This window comes from Thermobia domestica, chromosome 13 (genome assembly GCF_964235325.1).
Source record: "Thermobia domestica chromosome 13, izTheDome1.hap1.1, whole genome shotgun sequence".
In the NCBI taxonomy this organism is placed as follows: Eukaryota; Metazoa; Arthropoda; class Insecta; order Zygentoma; family Lepismatidae; genus Thermobia; species Thermobia domestica.
The window spans coordinates 155,488,847-155,508,641 of record NC_137466.1 but is presented as its reverse complement, the minus strand read 5'-3'; the positions used below and the strand labels follow the sequence as shown (position 1 = coordinate 155,508,641).

Here is a 19,795-nt window from a genome sequence, read left to right as displayed (position 1 = left end):
CGTCTCAAGCTTCTTCCTTTTCACTGGATACAGGATCCACGACTCTTACCAGGGAAGACGCCGCTGTCTTTCAAGAAAGACAGTCTATATCAGCTATGGGATCTGGTAATATATGGTATATCTTTTCCATAAATGGAGGAAATTTCGTATTGCTTGAACCGAGGGAGGGTGTGGTGGATTTTTTCCAACAGTGGCCTATACTTACCATTGGGTTCGGTAAATAGCCTAGCTACAACGTGTACGTGGTACCTAAACACTTTAAAGATAGTCCGTATTGCTTGGTAGAGCCTACCAGGGGGGTCTCAGAATGATCATGTCTGCTTGCAGACGGTCTACTCAGTCATTGGCTCTGGTAATGTACGGTGTACCCCTACCGTAATTAGAGAAAATCCCGTATTGGTTGGACAATTCTACTAGGAAGGGAATGTCAGTTTACTGCATGCAAGAGGATTGAACGGTGACTGGGGAAAAATGCCTATATCAGGTATCTGAGTATCGGTTTCTGATCCCAGTAGAAGGGAGGAAGCTCTGCGGGATAAAGGGCTGGCGTGAAACTCCAATGGTGACTTAAAATCTACCATTCGATCTGGGATAAGATAGTGGAGTATCTTGATGTGTGCGCTTTACCTCTACGAGAACGGCGAAGTGAAGAATTAGAGGTAGGAAGGTTCGGGATTGAACAAACCTCCTTGCGGCTCTCGGACTGTGTTGGAGTGTACTGGGCTGTGGCCATACTGTGGGATTTTGTAACTTATGCGAGCTTATCCCAGGAATCTGGGCAACGGCGAGCATGGGCGAGAAGTGAGTTTGCCTTATAACCAGTGGTCGAAGTGAGACGGTATGCGGTGGTATGCCATACCGCCTCTGGTTTTTCAGTGATAAAGGCATACCGTTTCTGGTTTTTCAATGATTAAAACATACCGTCACTGGAAAGTAGATGCTAAATACCTTTAATAAATCCATTTTTATTGACAAATAGCTTTGCACATAAAAAGATTTTATTTCGTATGTAGAAATAATTTCTAGATTGACAACAACGACATTTCTCTTAGATTTTTCGTACCTTTTGTTTCTAAAATGAGGTGTCTTCAAAGAAGTTCACCTGGTTTATATTTTGATGTGCCATATTGAATTGTTTCTTTGTTATGTATGGTGTGTGTCTTTTTGTCTTAATGCATATAAATGCAATGTTTTGAGCATGGGCGGACTTAGGGGTTGTCTGCTGTGGGGGCGGACCTTCCGTGTGTTTGGAATACCCCACAGTCGAGTGGGAGGCCATGAGTTTTCCCACAGGAAATCCTTAATATTTTCATTCAGTTTTTGAGTATTTTTGTGTATAATTCTCTATAATACAACATAAAGGGATATTTTTAAATTTTTTTAGACAATTGTTGGAGGGACTCAAAGTCTCTCCACATCCTATCGCGTTAAGGAAGAGAAGCACTCCAATGGTTTTGTCATTATGTAAATAGAAATGCAATCTTTTTGGCAATATACGCTCACTGTATTTCAACATGTAGATAGCCGGTATGTCGAGTCAAAATCGTAATAAAACATACCGCCTCTGTTTTTTTTTTTTTTTTTTTTTTTTTTTTTTTTTTTTTTTTTTTTTTTACTTCGAACACTGCTTACAACACTCGGGCACCATGCCTGTACAGCATGGGAGGACCTGACTCGGAACCTGGACCGCCTCGACCAGTAGGTTAACTGCTAAGCATTCAGGATTTCAGTCTGGCCGCACAGTGGGCGTATCCCACTCCCTTAGAGAATAGGGGTTACGCGAATTAAGGTTAAGGGATATACCTTGATGTTGCACAGCGTGCACTAGAACAAGCCTTCCAAGATTGAGGAACTAGATCGGATGCATCTAGCAGGGCGGTCCATAACTTAGACCAAACGGCTGCAGTACGTCATGTGAGGCATGTGAAGTGGAATTAGACCACTTTTATCTAATATTGAAACAGAGGTGGTACAAGTTACACATCTTGCCATTAGATGGATTGTAATATAGCAAGATAGCGAGATCCCTTGCATCCCTTTAGTGTTCTAACAATGCGTACCATCTTCTCTTGTAATCCTCTATTCAAACCAGAAGTGACAAAATCAATTACTTCCGGTTTTAATGTTGATCACTATATAGAGTAAAACAGTAGGCCTAATAGATGGCGTAAGATGATTTTCTGCAATCAAATAAACATCCCATGAAATATATATATATATATATATATATATGAAATGAAATTTTGAGTTTTACGTCCCACGGTTATGCCGGTTAGGCTAAAGGAGACGGTGATAATGAGTAATGAATGAAATGGTGGAATGAAGAAAGTGGGAGGAAACGGGAGAACCCAGAGAAAACCCACGCACACGGTGTTTGTCCACCACAAAGTTCACTTAGCGGGAGCAGGGTTTGAACCCGAGATCCCTAGCACCAGAGGTGAACGCTCTACCACTGAGCCACCGCGGCCCCCTATATATATATATATATATATATATATATATATATATATATATATATATATATATATATATATATATATATATATATATATATATATATATATATATATATATATATAAAAAAGAGAACGTACAATTCTTTGTCCGCTCATCACGCTAATACGGCTGAACCAATTTCTTTCATTTTTGGGGGGTTATTAGGATTTGGACCCTAGATGGTTTTTATCATATCACTTTAATTTTTAATTACCAGTGTCTTGAGATAATTGACCATTCAAGTGTCCATAACGTACAAATCCTTTGTTATTAGTTCATCATAGGTAAAAATAAACGTATTTATATGCAACCCGCATGACCGTGTCACTCGGCGGGTTAACATAAATGACAGGCGATATACAGCGGAAAATAGCTTGAATCTTCTGTTTAAAATTTTTAAATTGATTTGCTTATTTTTACAGACACTTTTACAATATGCCAGCACCGGGATGACCGCAGCGAAGCGGGGCGGGTTAACATAAATGACAGGCGATATAATGTTAAGATTTACTGCAATCTTCTATGGTTTTTATCATATCACTTGAAAGCGAAAAAGTAAAAATTATCTAAGTAACAAAGTTTATTGCGTTCCGGGGTGACCGCAGCGAAGCGGGGTGAACGCTGCTAGTATATATATATATATATATATATTCCTCTTCACTCTAATTTATCTGCTGAAACCGGAAGTTGTAGAAATTTTTACTACCAAACCAAATTCCTTCATATGGTGTACACGTGGCATTTCTATTTGTTTGAAAGAACGAAACAAAAATACCCATTCTACAAAATAGTGACATACTTTTTTAACGTATCTGTTAGAAAGTGACCAACTTAGTCTGTCTGCTCCAAATTCGAAATCTTTTGAGATAATTATTAGTGAAATTTAATTAAATTTGTCTCAAAATTTGGAGAAAACAATGATCATTTATAAATTAAATAATTCATCTGTAGAGTGCACGTTGATAATGTTAATATTTTCTAGGAAGTATACTTTATTTTCTTATCAATGATTGTTGCTTGATGACAGAGTTAAGAACCGGTCGTTTTCTGCTACATTTCTCTAATAGGCACTTTGATATGATGTTACTGCTGACCGTAATATCTTTTTTTTTTTTTTTTTTTTTTTTTTTGAAAGACTAGTCGTAACGAAAATGGTTAGTCTTAATCAGAATATACACTAGTTAGAGCCGGGAAGTATTATTTTAAAGTTATTAGACAAGTATATTGGCTTACGAATGTTTCGTTTTGCGATTAATTCATGGTTCAAGTGAAATATTATACCTGATATTCGTTAAAAAAAAAAACAACTCGAACTTGAGAGCGAATATTCAAGTGGAGTGTGATGAAATTTTTGTGTCTGAGAATGTATGTACAGTACATTTGAGTGCAAGCCGGTAACCAACCCAAAAATGTAGAGAGGGCCCGGTAAAAGTTCGGGGGGGATCCAACCATATTATAGTTTATTTGCAAGCCTACCGTGAAAAGTTTAGGGAAGCCAGTAAAAATTTTAGGGGCGGCCCCTTAGACTCCCCCGTGGATACGGGAAGGCTTGAGTATAAGAGCTTTATTTAAACAATGATCTTCCTGGTCACCCGAGCACCATGCCCGTGGATTTTCACGCGGTTCTCCCGTTTCTTCCTACATTTTGAATTTCTAGCTTTTTCATATCCATTGATTTTTTTTTTAAATCTAGCCTACATGGTATAGGCGTGGGACGTAAAAACTTGAACTTTCATTTCATTACAGCTAGAGATAGACCGCTCCATTACGTAACGAAGCAATTAGTCAGTGCGGTCTCCCCTTCACGACTCCCTCCCAAATAATCTATTTAACATCTAAAATAAAATGAATAAATGAATTTCTCTGAAATATTTAATTATTTTTCTGGAAAAATAAAGAAAAAATAATTAGCGTATCTTGCGAATCTTTGACGGTAATAGCTTTTCAATATATCGTATACTTTCAGTCGTAAAATGATCTATCCACAATTTATTTTCTTTTTAAAATGATTACATTGATTCATATTCATATTTAATTGTTCTGTCTATCATAGTATTGCAATATTTGTAATCAGTGTTTCTTTCAGACATAATGTTCGGGAGGTGCACACTTAGCATTCCGCGGGGGGGGGGGAACTGCTGCTATTATTCTATTTATTATACTATAAACTTATTATTTTGGTCTTCTACGGGGGGCACTCTCAGAGCTCCGAGGGTGCAGTGCCCCCCAAAAAAAACATATCTGGAAGAAACACTGTTTGTAATTGTTACTTGTAATGAAAGTTACCTACCTTTGCATAAAATAGCATTGCACATTGACTATTTAATTTTATTTAAATGAGGGATAAATTAATGAAGTTTTTGTTATTTTATATGGAAAATTCGATTCAGGATACCAACAAGGATACAAGTAACTTTCTGAAAGGAATATTGTAAATCGTGGTATTACTGTATAAAGAATGATAAAACATACAGGTAAAAAAACAATTATACTTTGGTCTTTAACTATTCAATGACTTACTCTATTATTGTAGTCATCCGACCCAAATGGATGGTCCCATATTTCTTGAAATTGTTTAAATGTCACGTAGGCAGAAGCTGGGCTCCTCCTCCTCCTCCTTCTTCTAACAGCGCCATCTTTAATCTGAAGAAATAAAGGAGGAAGTTTGTTTCAGTCATTGAGCTAGTCATGATGTATAACAGAAATTAAATTATTGTTACAATAATTTAATATTCAATGAAGTAGTTAGTATAATTTGACTACGAGTATATGCAAATGCTAGCTAATTTCTGTGTCCATCAACAGCAAAATTCACTAAGAATATACAATGTGAATAAGAAAATAATGCCTTTAATCCACCCAAAATAACACATCTATTATACGTCCAGACGAATAAAAAAATATTACACCATTGGCCAGGAAAGGAAACCACATTTTGTCATATCAAATGTCACCGGTGAAGACAGAATTCCTCATTATTCCATAGCGTAATTGTTGGCATTATGATCCTGAAAGTTCGTCCGTTTCGAATGATTGGCCACTCTTTCAAACTTAGAAAAACTGAATAAAGAAAATATTAGACTGGTAGCAAAACATCTGGAAAACAGGATCAGGATTTAATTCAGAGCTGAGAACCTTGGCGCCAAAGACGCATCTAGGGTGGTGGAAACAGGGCATGTGCCCTAGTAGATGCTGCCAGAGGGGGTGCAGAGATACGCTGTGCTGAAAGAAATAGCGGCTAGCCTCCATACTGCTTCACTATTGTCAATGATTTATCAATTGTCAATAGCAATAATTGTGTTGATCTTCAAACTAATATTTCCGTAATGATACTATTAGTATTTTTTTATTTTTTTATTATAAAAGGAAATTTTCATTCTTCTTTCACCTCCGGATTGAATTTTCATTAATTAGATATTATATAAATCATTTCTAATGAATGATTTGTTATAATATACAAAATAACCACAATACACAAAGTACTGTAAATTTCGTTCAGATATCAAACAAATGAGATGATAACAATGACACTTCACGAAGTTCCTTTCTTCTCTCTCTCTCTGTCTCACTACGTCTGTCATGTTAAATTCAATCAAGTAAATAGTGTATTTGTATTGTACGCAGGCCCGTGCAGGCCCGTGTCCCGGTGCGCCCTACGAAATATCACAGCATAAATAAAGGTACAAGTTTTTAGCAATAAATTCTTACAGTTTTATTGGTAAAGAACCCGTGAAAGGTGCAGTGCGCCCTTTACATTAGGCGCCCTTCTGAGACCAAATCAAAGATGAACGATGCTATTTACTCTTCTGTATAGCACAGTTCTCTACAATAAATACACACAGTTACTGTTGGCGAAGAACCCGTGAAAGGTACAGTGCGCCCTTTACATAAGGCGCCCTACGAAACATCACATTATAGATAAGTGGTTTTAGTTATCCTGTATACCAGCTTTGTTTAATAAATTCAAATACTGACTGGTGGTACAGAACCTGTGAAGAATACAAGGCGCCCTTTACACAAGATGCCCTGCGAAATATCACATTATTATTTTTTTTTTTTTTAATTTTATTCTCTGTATTTCAGTTTTGTATTATAAATTCATATAGTTGCTATTGGCAGAGAACAGGTAAAGAGTATAATCTAACTAACTAACTAACTGTATGGCCTATGGAACCCGGAGGTTCAATGCCGCGTTCACAAAAGCTCTCCACTGACTTCTATTCTTAGCTAGCTGCATCCAGTTTCTACTTTGTATTCCAATTTCTGCGAGATCCATCTTAGTATTGTCCTCCCATCTGCGCCTAGGTCTTCCTAATGGTTGTTTCCCGATTGGTCTTCCAGTCAAGATTTTGAAAGCGTTTCTACTTTCTTCCATTCTAGCTACATGACCTGCCCATCTAAGCCTCCTAGACTTGACGATGTTGGGTAAACCGTATAAATTATGTAGTTCCTCGTTATGAAGTTTCCGCCATTCCTCATTCCCGTTCCTCTTGGGTCCGAATTTTCGTCTCAGGATCTTGTTCTCAAATACTTTCAGAAAGTTATATACCTATAAAATGAAACAATGTGATACATCAAGAATAGTTCGGATAGTCAAATGTACGATGAATTTATATAATTCTACACTGACACTAGTCTCTAATTTACGATTATTACGGCATCGAAGCATTCAGTCTTAATATGCATCCATACATCCGAGCATATTGATTGATCCTGTGTGTTTTAAAGCAGTGTTCGGATAATCAGTACCTGTTGTATTTCTGAAATAAAGCTGTATTAATTTCCGTAAAATATGGTCTTCCTGTCACAACGGCACGGCGCGTTCTCAAGTTGTGGATCGAGGAGAAGGCCTCTGGGATATAGAAGTTAGCTGTGAATATATTGAGTAAGCAGTCGCGGACAGACAAGGGGTGATAATCCAGCTTGAGAATTTGGTGTGAGGCTAACAACCTCATCCATTAAAAAAAAAAAAAGATTTTCAGATAAGTTCGCAGCATCCTTGGATCAAAACTGATAACTTGGCACGAACATCGCAAAGTAAAATCGACATGAGATTTGGAACATAAAATATAAGAAGTTTCTATAGGACAGGCGCGTTAAAATTTGTAAAAAAAATGAGTTTAGAAATAGAAGTTGGACCTAGTGGGATATCGGAAGTTAGATGAGAAGGAAATGGAGGAATCAAGTCGGGAAATTTTACGTTCTTTTACGGGGAACAAATTAAAAATTACCAACTAGAAACAGGGATTTCCGTTCACAAACGAATACGTAATATCAGCAATTACATAGGTTGAATTTGCTAATGATAGGCTTTCTTTTACTTCTCTTAATGATCGGTGGTGTAATATTATTATTTTAAATGCACATACCCAACAGAAAATAAGGATGTCGATTTAAAAAATACAGTTTTTACGAAAGAATAGAACGGGCATTTGATCATCTCCTGCAATACCATATGAAAATTCTGTTAGGCGGTTTCAATGCGAAGGTAGGACCAGAGGGTATTTTCAAACCGATTATAGGGAATAATTGTTTGCATAAGGAAGGTTGTGACAACGGCGTTAGACTCGTGAACTGTGCAATATCCAGAAACCTTATCGTGAAGATTACAAAATTCCAACATCGCGACATTCATAAATATACTTGGACCTCATAAGATGGAAAAACACATATTCAAACTGATCATGTTTTAATAGACAGAAAAGAACAGTCTAGCACAACTGATGTTCAGTCGTTCAGAGGAGTTGATTGTGATAGTAAGAGAGAGACTATCGTTGAATAAAGGAAATATTCAATATCTGAAAACGGGGCGGTATGTTTTTTAAAAAGAGGAGAGTCAGGTGAGAGGGGAACCAGATTGAAGTGTCGAATAGATTCTCAGTTTTAGAAGGTTCGGAGTGCACTAGTGTTCAAGATACTTGGTTGAAATTAGAGATAACATAAAAATTTCAGAAAAAAAAATTGGAGCACGCAGAAATATGTAGGAACAAACCATGGTTCAACCAGGAATGTACTATAGTAGCAGAGAAGAGAAAACAGAAGAAAGTGCGTTGGCTACAAAATCCAAACAAGATAACAGCATAAAATTTCATTGTCATCTGGCAGAAAACTTCTAAAACTTTTAGAACAAAGAAACGCGACTTTTGAAAGTTAAAATTAATTAACTTGAAGATAATAGTGAAAACAAAAGCATTCGGGACATGTATAATGCATCAACGAACTTAAGAAGGGCCATCAACTTCGTGCTTATATATTAAAGAAACTTAAAGGAACAGTTCTCACTGATACAGATAGCATCTTAAATAGATGGAAATATTTCTTTGACGATTTGCTTAACACATAGCGAAAAACTAATGCGCGTGGAGAAAGTGAAATGCATTCAGCAGAACCTAACCAGACAGAAATTGAAATCGCTATTTAAAAAAAATAAACACTACATCTCCGGGTGTAGACGAAATTCTGGTTGACCTAATTTTGGCTGGAGGGGAAAAATTATAGAGCAAGATACACAAATTCATTCTCATTATCTGGAACAAGGAGGAATTACCACAAGAGTGAAAAGAATCAATCATTGTTCCAGTTCAGAAGAAAAGCAACAAAACAGATTTAATAATCATCGAGGCATTTCGCTTCTGTCAACATCCAATAAATCCTCTTAAACACTGTATTAGCAAGATTGATTCCATACGCAAATGAAATTATTGGAGATTATCGGAATGGATTTAGGTAAAATCGATCAACTATCAACCAGATATTTACCATTCGACTAATACTTGAAAAGAAATGAGAGAATACAACATCCTGGCACATCAATTATTGACTTTAGACTCTGGTAGGAGGGAAACATTGTACAACATGCTTACAGAATTTGGAATACCGAAAAAGGTAGATTAATTAAGATATGTTTAAATGAATCCCGAAGTAAGGTTCAAGTAGAAAAATTCTTGTTCACGAGCTTTCACGTTGAGAATGACCTGAAACAAGGAGATGCGTTGTCGTCATAATTATTTAACTTTGTTCTGGAGAACATTATAAGGAAAATCAAAGGCAGCAATCAGGTACTAGAGCTGAATTGTATTTGCCAGGTTATGGCGTATGCTGATGATGTAAATTTAATAGGGAATGATAGAACAATAGAAAGGAATGCAGAAATCTTAATTAACGCTTGCAGGGATATAGGCTTAAAAGTAAATGCAGAGAAAACTAAATAAATGCAGAGAGTTTGTCGGGATCGTAATACTGCATTTTATGGATGCGTTAAAATATCAAATAATATTTTCTTTCGACAAAGTGGATACTTTCAAATATCTAGGATCATTATTAACACACCAAAACCATAATCACTAAAAAAAATTGATGTCAACTGAAAGCAGGGATTTTGTGCTATTATTCAGTTAAAAATCTTTTGTTGTCGCTAGTTCTGTTGAGGAATTTGTAGCTCAAAATATAAAACGATAATCATGTCCGTTGTGCTGTATGGTTGCGAAACATGGTCACTGACTCTGAGGGAAAATCGCAACTGAAAGTATTTGAAAACAAGATTCTTAAACCCATATTCGAACTCCAAAAGGAACGGGAATGGGGAAAGACGGAAACTTCATAACGAGGAACTGCATAATATCGTTTACCAAACATTGTTAGGGCCATCAAGTCTAGGAGGCTCAAATGGTCTGGTTATGTAGCCAGAATGGAAGAAATTAGAAACGCTTTCGAAGTTGTAACTGGAAATCCAAATAGGAAAATGACCGTTAGGAAGACCGAGGCGCAGATGGGAGGACAATAGTAAAATGGTTCTCGCAGAGATTGAAATATAAAGTAGAAACTGTGTTCAGTTTTCTAAGGACAGAAATAAATGGAGAGCTTTTGTAAACGCGGCAATGAGCCTCCTGCGTCCATAGGCGTGCTATATTAAGTTGTTGATACATTTAGCTTTTTTTTATATGACAGAAATGTTATTACAGGGACTAAAAAGTTTTTCTGTAGTAAAGAGGATTTCGATTCGAGGTTAGTTATTTACGTTAATAATAAAACAGATGTTGGTGATTGTTAATAATAAAACAGATATAAAACAGATATATATTCCCGTTTGTATGGGCGCCCTTTTAGTAGACTTGTCCACCGCCCTCATTAGTATCCCAGCACGGCCCTGATTGTACGTGTATGTCAAAAGCTTTCATTTACTAAATTTCATGGCTATACACGGAGTCGCTCAAAAGAAACATGCAATAAACGACCTCTGTGCTTCTTGCCTTTGAGGTGAAATTTGCAAAAAATTAGAATTTGTAAAACTATGCTGCAAGTAATAGCCTGTTACCATACCAAAAATAACTACAGTCCGTCATGCAGGATTCAAAATTTTGACATCTATATCTCCATTTTTACCAGTACAATATTATTACTGTTTAATGAAGAATACTCCAAAGATAAAAAATATGCACGGATTAATGTTGCAGTGGTGCAAGTCAGTTTTTCAAAAACAGACTTAAGGCCACATTTCGTACCAGCTTCGGAAACTTGCGGAGTGTACCGCAAAGCAAACGCACAGAAGTCAATAACTAGTATAGTGACCAGACACAGATTTTGTGTTGCGCTGACACAAACCGTTGCGGAATTAAGCTCTTAGGCTCATAACCAGATCTATAGTAAGTAAAACTGTTAACAGAAATTGTAAATCAGAGTTTCATTCAACTGTCAATAGATGGCAGTAGAAGTTCCAGTCTTAGAGTCCTTCTATCAAGGATGTTATAAAGTAGAGGATCTGCCCATACAACAAAATCCTGAAGCCATACGTCATACTTTCGCCACACCTATTCTGCCCACTCAGCGCCACTAAGATCGCAATGTTTCGACCCAACAATCGTGGCGGAAATAAGAGTAGCCAATCGGACGTGCTGGCTCAGATAATGCTCGATTGTTTTTCGGCTTTACTGAGTTTATATGATGAAGATACGTATGGGCAGATCCTCTATTTTATAACATCCTTGCCCTCTATAGGCGGCATTCACGCATCTGGAAAATTTTGTTGTTAGACGAATGCGTCACGTAGTGGCACTTCGTATAACTCAACACAAATACAGCAAACACAGTAGGGGTGCAGGTCAAACTCATCCGGTGTTAGGAATTAGGTGGTTTGTTCCTGACCCTTTATTACAGTACCCTTTTCGTTAATTCCTCAAAAACGAAGAAAATGTGATTTACACGACTGTAACTTTAAGCCGTCCATTACAAAATGATATGGGTGAGTAAATATCCTCATGCGTAGTTTCCGAGAAAATCGACATAAAATATTGTTTGTGAGCTTAAAAGTTGGCGCTGTACAATAACCAAGCCATCTGTTATGATGACGCTTGATAATGAAGTATAACCTCACCAAATTTTTCAATATGACACTACCCAGAGACTTTAATTTTTGTTTAATTATAATACTGTTTAAAAATGAGATGTTTAAGAGTTAATCCTTATGCGTAGTTTTCGAATAAATCGAAAAAAACAACTTTAATGGAACTAGAATATATGCCATTCGTTGCCAATAATAATACGTAGATAGTTTTTCATTTTGCTGGAACAGATTATCAAGTTATTTAGTCCAGGACCTTTATGCAATAAATTGAAAAAAAAATAGGAGAGAGATTAAATCTTTTGCAATAGTCTCAGTTTCATATCCTAGTTAACATACTAAAATTCTCCAAAGCTCCGGGCTGTGGAATCGGAGCTATGACGTCATCAATATAGCCGCCGTAAAAATTTATAGGGTAATTTTTAAATGCCTATAAACTCTCACAGAATTAACGTAGAAAGGTACTTTTTGCACCAAATTACAAAACAATTGTTGAAAAATGTTTATGTAGCAATGTCTTACATATATCTCACATTTCCTCTGAGTTATATTAATCAAAAATGAGAAAATGTCATTTTTTTCAATCTTTTTTCTAAGTTTCTCTATATATAATTAGATAGTTATGCAACAAAGTAACATTTTTTACTTTAGTTATGTAGTTATGTAATAATAGTTCGTTAGAGGAGTGTTCCTCAAACAATTGGCCGCATCTCACCAAGAAGCCGTATGAATACTTTATAGAACAGGCAAACGTGTTCAGTAAATTTGAATTAAAAGCTTTACAGCTAAGAGTTTTGTTACTGTTATTTTAATTGGAACGTGATACAGAAACTTGGAATTTTCCTATTCGTTGTGCGTATTTACTAGACTAACAGAAAATTTGTGCGTGTAATATGTCCACAATATTTTATTATTGTGAATTTTATTTTAAAATTGCTGAGTTGTTAAACCATGAATAAAATACAAATTTTTGAACCGTTTATTTGTGTTGATATCTTTCTATGTATACTTTCAATGTTGGTCGATACTGTAATTAAAATAATGTACTTATCCTTTGTATTTTTGAGGTTTCTGAGTAATTGATAAAATATTTTGTATTGCGGAGATGGAAGAGTATGTCTTATTTGCAACAAGACCTTGCTGTCACAAGATGAAACAGTAACGGTTACTCGAGGGATCGATACTCTAGTGAAAAGCAGTCTTCAACATAAAGATGGATTACACGAAACACTGGAAAATGCTGCAGCAGTTCGTATACATGTGAGCTGTCGTAACGAACTACACACGTCCAATCAGCATTGTGGCTTTCGTTCAACACTTTCCTTCAAAAATTGCAAAATTGAGATCTCGTGTCCCTACCTTTGACTTCAAACAGAAAAAAGTGTGATGTAGAGAGAAATGTGATATAAAATTTTTTAAAAAACTTGCCTCTGGAGCGACGGAACGTGTACGAAGTGCGATCCATAAAGAGCAAATAGTCAATTTTGAGTGACGTTAATTCTGGTAATAATGAGTGGGGTCGAAATGTGACAGTTCGAGTGGAAAGTGTTATAAATTTAGTTGCTGCTGAAGCCATATAACCGTCACCAGGTTATAGGAGTATTTTTTGTGGACGCTCTGTATATTTTGTAAAGACAGTGATTATTTTTCGATTTATACTTTATTCTGCGACGCAAAAAATTCTTTCTTTCTTAAATATATATATATATATATATTTAAACGTTGCTTTGTGGTGAGAACATTTTTGTGTACGACGAGGGCTCTCAGTGTTTCTCCCTGACTTATTAATATGTAAAGAGTATGTTCTATGGTTATTTGGAACTGAATTAAGTGTATCTTCCAATCATTTATGGAAATACTGCGATCCAGAGCACACCAGGTGTTGGAGCGACAGAACGACGCCAGCCACATCGTTTTGCCAGTTCGTTATGTTTCCACAATCAAGTTATCGCAATGTCTTGTGTGTCGTGGCCAGTGGGCTAAAATTAACGTTAAGTCTTTTTTGTATTCGATTTGCATGTACATCCAGGTGATTTAGCCTGAGTGCTTTTGAGAATGAACTGCCAACATTGATCAGGCGATCAGTGCAGCTCGTATCTCGAACCTCCAAGTTCGGGTAGTTTTACTCCGTAACTGTGAGCAGCAACCACGTACGTTGCATCGGGCATCAAGCATAATGCTGTGCAAAGGGGCATGCGTTATTAGCCAGTCAAGACCTAGTTATGGCTAGCCCCAATCAGTGAAATCCCAGGTTCACATATCTAGTGCGTCTTAGTAATAAACGCGCCCTCCAACATTCTCATTCTACTTTGGTGATTATCTCTATATTTAAGGTGAAGACTAACGTCGACCTTTAAGGATTTTGTGGAGCAGCAACCATATTACTTCGTGGGATCAACCCGATGTCACTCCCACAATGCTAGTCCCCCATGTGCATTAACGGTGTGAGAAAAGTATCTATAGTGGAATCCTAATCATAATCTTCCATACAGATATATACAAGTGATAAAGGGCTATAGTGTAGTGAAAAAGCAAAGTGTGATTTTATTAATGAAAATAATTATATATATATTCAGTGTTAAGTCTTGTGATTGTTTTTCCAATACGTTATTTTTAAATAGTATTTTAATAAATAAGCGTAGTGTCATTTAATCCAGTGTATTTTTGTTGTATGTATGAATAATGTTTGTGTGCGGTTGTGGTCTGAATGACCGTCTGATCGTCCGTGAGGTTTTCGAGACGAAACATCTGAACCTCTCGGTGGCTAATGCTCATCTCGTTATTGAGACCGGCGGGCAATTTGGGAACGATTCTGTAATCCCTTTTTGGATATGTCCTTCAACGTCTTACCCAGGTAAGTCCAGGTCTCCGGAAAATACTCGTTGGCAGGACAACGGAGGACAGGCCCCGTAAAACGATTATAGCCAGATACTAAAAACTGCTACAAAAGTTTTTCAAAATGCCACCATTTGGGAAGAAAGGACGGCCAGAGAATAAAGAAATGGCTGAAGAACTTCAGAAACTTTTTTGTTGGTTGTAGGACTGTGGTGAATGCCAACACTCTTTGAATAAATTACTCCAACGATTGCGTGATTATCTACCTTTAAAAAGTGAAATATACTTAGAGAAAAACCTTCGAAAAAAGCTTCAGGGTCATTTTGAGAGTAACATCATCATCACTAACATTACAGAACAAACACCTGAAATTGTGTGCCTTCGCAATACAACTAGTCACAACCTTTTTAGAAATGCTTAACTGACACCAGAAGAGTTCCAAAAATTTGTCACCGCAGGACAGATTGCAATTAGACGTACCGAAAAAATGTGGGCTGGTAATTGGAGTGATATGACAATAGAACAAATATTGATGAGATAGTTCAAATCATCTGGTGGTCTGACGCATGGAAGTGGGATAGCGAATAGCACCCTGAATCAATGGGTTTAGGGGATTTACGTATGCATGTTCAGAGCTTATTAAGCACTTTGAGGAATTTTATGGTATGGAACTAACCTCCTCTGAACAGCACATTTAGCTTAGGACGTCACAACAAGTACAGGGTTGTAACTATTGTTCAAAAGTGGTGGGCGTGGTTTCCACCTCATTCTCCGCTCACAAACTGTTCTGAGTTCATAGCTTTATCACGTGGTATTACAGCAAGTGAGACCGTTAATTGTGGCGATGCAGTTGATGTCGGAAAAGCTGCAGGGGGACGAATTGTAGGGAAATCTTTTAAGGAAGTTCATTTATATCGAAACGACAGAGTGTGGACATTAGCACATATGACTAGCGCTGTCAAGATCAACGACGACGTGGTTACCCCTATAAACACCACGCAGTTATTCTTCAGAGTAAGTTCTGTTGCGAAAACCGATGAGTACCTCCAGAAATGTTCAAACCATGAACTAACAACTCAGCCCTTATCTATGATGATTGTTACATGAGAAGAACACCAAAATCCGTATTGTATGCTATCCGTGTTGTATCGAAAGTGACAAATAGCTGTGTCAAGATTGTGTCTATGTTTTAGATGGTAGACATTTATTGCGAAGAGTTGTTTGGCCACAATGTCTGGCTTACAAAGAATTACATGGACTGTACTCCACCTATGTGAGGAAGCATTTTGGTAATAATTACGTTTTCGTCTTTGATGGTTATTCCATGCCCAATACGAAAAGTGAAGAGTACAGGTGTCGTCAAACAAAATCTAAGTCACTTGACATCCACTTTACAGAAAATATGATGTGCACGGTAGCCCAAGAGAAGTTTCTGAGCAATTTTGGAAATAAGGAACGATTTATTGCTGGTTTAAGAAATCATCTTGAGTTTGGGAATACTTTGACGCGGAAAGCACAGACTGATGTTCATACATTGATAGACAGGACCTCACTGGAGATGGAAGAAGAGAAAGCAATTGTGGTGGTTGGCACAAATGCCGATTTACTAGTCCTTCCAATTAAACTTGCACCCGATAATGTGCCCATTTACTTTCAAAAGTCATCTGTGGGAAAATGCCTTTCACGGACTTACCATATTAATTTTCTTTGGAGATTTATGTCAAGGGATGCTATTTCTGCATGCTGTTTCCGGATGTGACACCACGTCATATTTGTTTGGCCACGGGAAGAAAAAGCATTCCGACTTCTCCAAACACAGTCTAATCTACAAATTACTTCGGTATTCACCCAATGCAAATGCTCAAGAAGTAACAGAAGCAGGCAAACAACTTCTATTGGCCTTGTATGGTGCTCCTAAACAGTCGTGAATCCAGGATATGATCAAGGGAGGGACTAAACCATAGTTTGCCGTTTTATCCACTGTAAAGAAAGTAGGATTGAAGACCATTTTATCCAGTGTATACAGGAGTGTAAAACGGGGGCTACAGCCCTCCCCTTGGATCCGCGCCTGCTCGTAAAGCAACAGTGTCTTTAAATACTCTTCGATATCAGCGTTTCTCTAAAGTAGTGGCAACACATCTTATCACCTCTCAGATTGAACATGCTCGACTTCCCCCAACATCTGCGGCAGCAACACAGCACTCAAAACGTGTTTGCCTCAGGTGCAACAGTGGAGGAGCAACGATTTGCTACCCATTTGATGAGGATGGGCCTTCTGCAGCCAGTTTTAACTCAAGAACCTCCGGCTCCCGACTTCATCTTAAAGTTAATATTTTGCAAGTGTGAAATTGGATGTGAACAAGGTTGTCGTTGTCGTAGTGTTAGTTTACAGTGTTCTGTTTTGTGTAGATATTGCAATAGTAGTTGGTATAGCAACCCCAGTATTCCCGATTTCGATTAGGATGATGATGATGAACCTCTTCTGCAAGAGTTTCCGTTTCTGTTCGTGAGAAAGATGATTTAGATATGTAAGATGCGATGCGTATTTTCAATAGCAAAGATGCATGGATGATGCATTTAGTTCTTCATAGTGTAACAAGTTTAATCATTTGTGACATTCCATATTAGCGTTCAGTGCTCTTTGTTCATTTATTTGCATGATGCATTATTATTGTTGGTTACAATGCATCATGATTAGGTGGTTCAGTAAGAAAATATTGTCTATAATGGTTATTTTTTGTTCAAATTATGCACGCCTCATTTTTAACCAGGTAGAAAAGTTTGTAAGGCAGAATATACATCCCTATTATTTACGTATTTTTTAAAAATTCAAATTAGCGCTTTATATGATTTAGACATAATAGACTTATTTTTAAAATATAAATGTTGAGATGTGTGCCATGATTAGAACAGACATTTTAGTATCTGCTGAGAATATTCTTAATGTTTTAAGCAGGGTTTAAAAATTATATCTCCTTAAAATTCTAACATAAGAAAGTTGTATCACCATTGTGCAGTCTGCCTAGTGAAAAATCACACCTTTTAGTAAATAAATTAACATACCTCCCTTACTATTAATGATAGAGAAAACGTATTCGTATCGTTTTACAGCTATAAAAGTGTATTACATAACTAACGTAAAAAAATCGTTACTTTGTTGCATAACTACCTAGTTATTTATAGATAAACTTAGAAAAAAGATTGAAAAAATTACATATTCTCATTTTTGATTAATATAAGGCAGAAGAAATGTGAGATATATGTAAGATATTGCTACACAAACATTTTTCAACAATTTTTTTGTAATTTGGTGCAAAAAAGTACCTTTCTACGCTAATTCTGTGAGAGTTTATAGGTATTTAAAAATTACCCTATAATTTTTTACGGCGGCTATATTGATGATGTCATAACTCCGATTCCACAGCCCGCAGCTTTGGGGACTTTTAGTATGTTAACTAGGATATGAAACAGACTATTGCAAAAGGTTTAATCTTTCCCCTATTTTTTTTTCAAAATTCAGGCCTCTTTTTTGCTTAAAGTTACTGGACTATATTTAGGCGTTTGTACTTCCAATAGTGACACGTAGCGCATATATTTATAATAGGTTTGCTTTTGAATTTATGGTAATATAAACTACAAGCATGCGAACCTGTTTATAGAGCAAAGATTTGATTTTCTATTATTTTATTAGAAGAGAACGGTTGAGTGATTAACTATAAGTGTTCACATTCGTAGGAAAGAAACCACGTCGAGAATTTTGAGAGGAAATTTCCTTGCACCCCTGATATGACGTACTGAGAGTCACTTTAGCTTTTTCTAATGTTTAAAAAATTGTTAACCATTGGTTCCATGCCACTGGCTTGACGATCCAAGTATAGAACCCGCATTGAACCTCACGGAAGAGAGAGAAACAAGACAGTTGTACTTACATTTCTCAACTTTGACTTGAAGACTAATATTTTCAACGCAACTGTAAAGTAATCATTGGTTGTCCATTGTTCCTCGCTGTGTTCTTCGAAAGCCGAAAGAATTCCAGCCATATAAGACAATTGAGCACTTAGAACCTCCTTTGGAGTGAGTTGTCGCTTATCCTCTGAATCTTGAATAAACTCTTCTGGGTTCTTATAAACGGGGAGGACCGTTCGTGGAGTTGGATACGTAAGCTGTAAATGAAAAGAACAAAAAGTCAAAGGTTTCAACAAAGTTAATATTCGATCCTTAAAAACAACAAAGTGACTATCCTTAAAAAATAAAAATGTGACTTAGACTGCAAAAGTTTACGCATTTAACTTAAACAATTTCCTTGGAAGAAACTCCGAAGAAAACAACGATGTCACATTACAGAAATGCAGTAATGGTGAAATAATTTTAGAGATTTTTCGTGGCCAAGATCGACTAAAAAACATAAGAATAATAGAATTTCAAGCATGAATTTTGTGTTTACACCTTTATACAATATTAAGGTTATGAAGGATATATAATACTAGTTAGTGTATGTGTATATTATTGCATTAGTAAGAATTTTACGAATTTTACATGATAGGTAACAAGAAACAGAATTGTTTCAAGATTTGTGAAAATAAAAATTGAATTTTATCATCAAAATGGCAGATAATATTATGATGTGAATACCTGTGAGTAGCAGTAATAGTGTCGGGTATTTCCTAAAAGCATGGCGTTTCTGAGTAAGTCTTATGACCACGTCAGCATTTTGTCTTCTCTAAAACAACTTGGAGCACATTCGTAACTCTAAGTCAACAGTACTATAGATTACGAACGTGCTTCGTCCATTTTAAGCAACAGTCAAAGATTATACCACGACATCGTACTATATCTACAAAGGAGACCGCCGAGATGCAAGCCCGGATTAATAACTGAAATTCTATGGTGGACACTGATTAATGATATACAATATTTAGTTCAAGTGTGAGGCGCTCTGGTTAATCGTAGTCCAAGTGTGGTGAACAATATCGTTTCCATGAGTTTTAACGAACTTCACTCATTTAGTCCCTTCCTATTAATTTAGGAGTTTTAACGTCCCTTCGTATTAAGATGGGACGTTAAACTAAATATTCAATTTTTACTTTCTTATAGAGCACTGTAAGGAATTACAGACAAGCTTACTTT

The 19,795-nt window shown here is 36.5% G+C and overlaps 1 protein-coding gene across 1 annotated transcript in view; it reads right to left on the bottom strand.

The window, feature by feature from the left end:
- LOC145667827 (uncharacterized) overlaps positions 1 to 19,795 on the bottom strand; it is a 99,158-nt gene that overhangs the window by 57,918 nt on the left and 21,445 nt on the right. Inside the window, exons 5-6 of the mRNA XM_081735259.1 lie at positions 18,598 to 18,831; positions 5,017 to 5,139 (exon numbers count right to left, since the gene is read on the bottom strand). Of these exons, the coding sequence (XP_081591385.1) occupies positions 5,017 to 5,139; positions 18,598 to 18,831 (357 nt within the window). The remainder of the gene's footprint in view (positions 1 to 5,016; positions 5,140 to 18,597; positions 18,832 to 19,795) is intronic.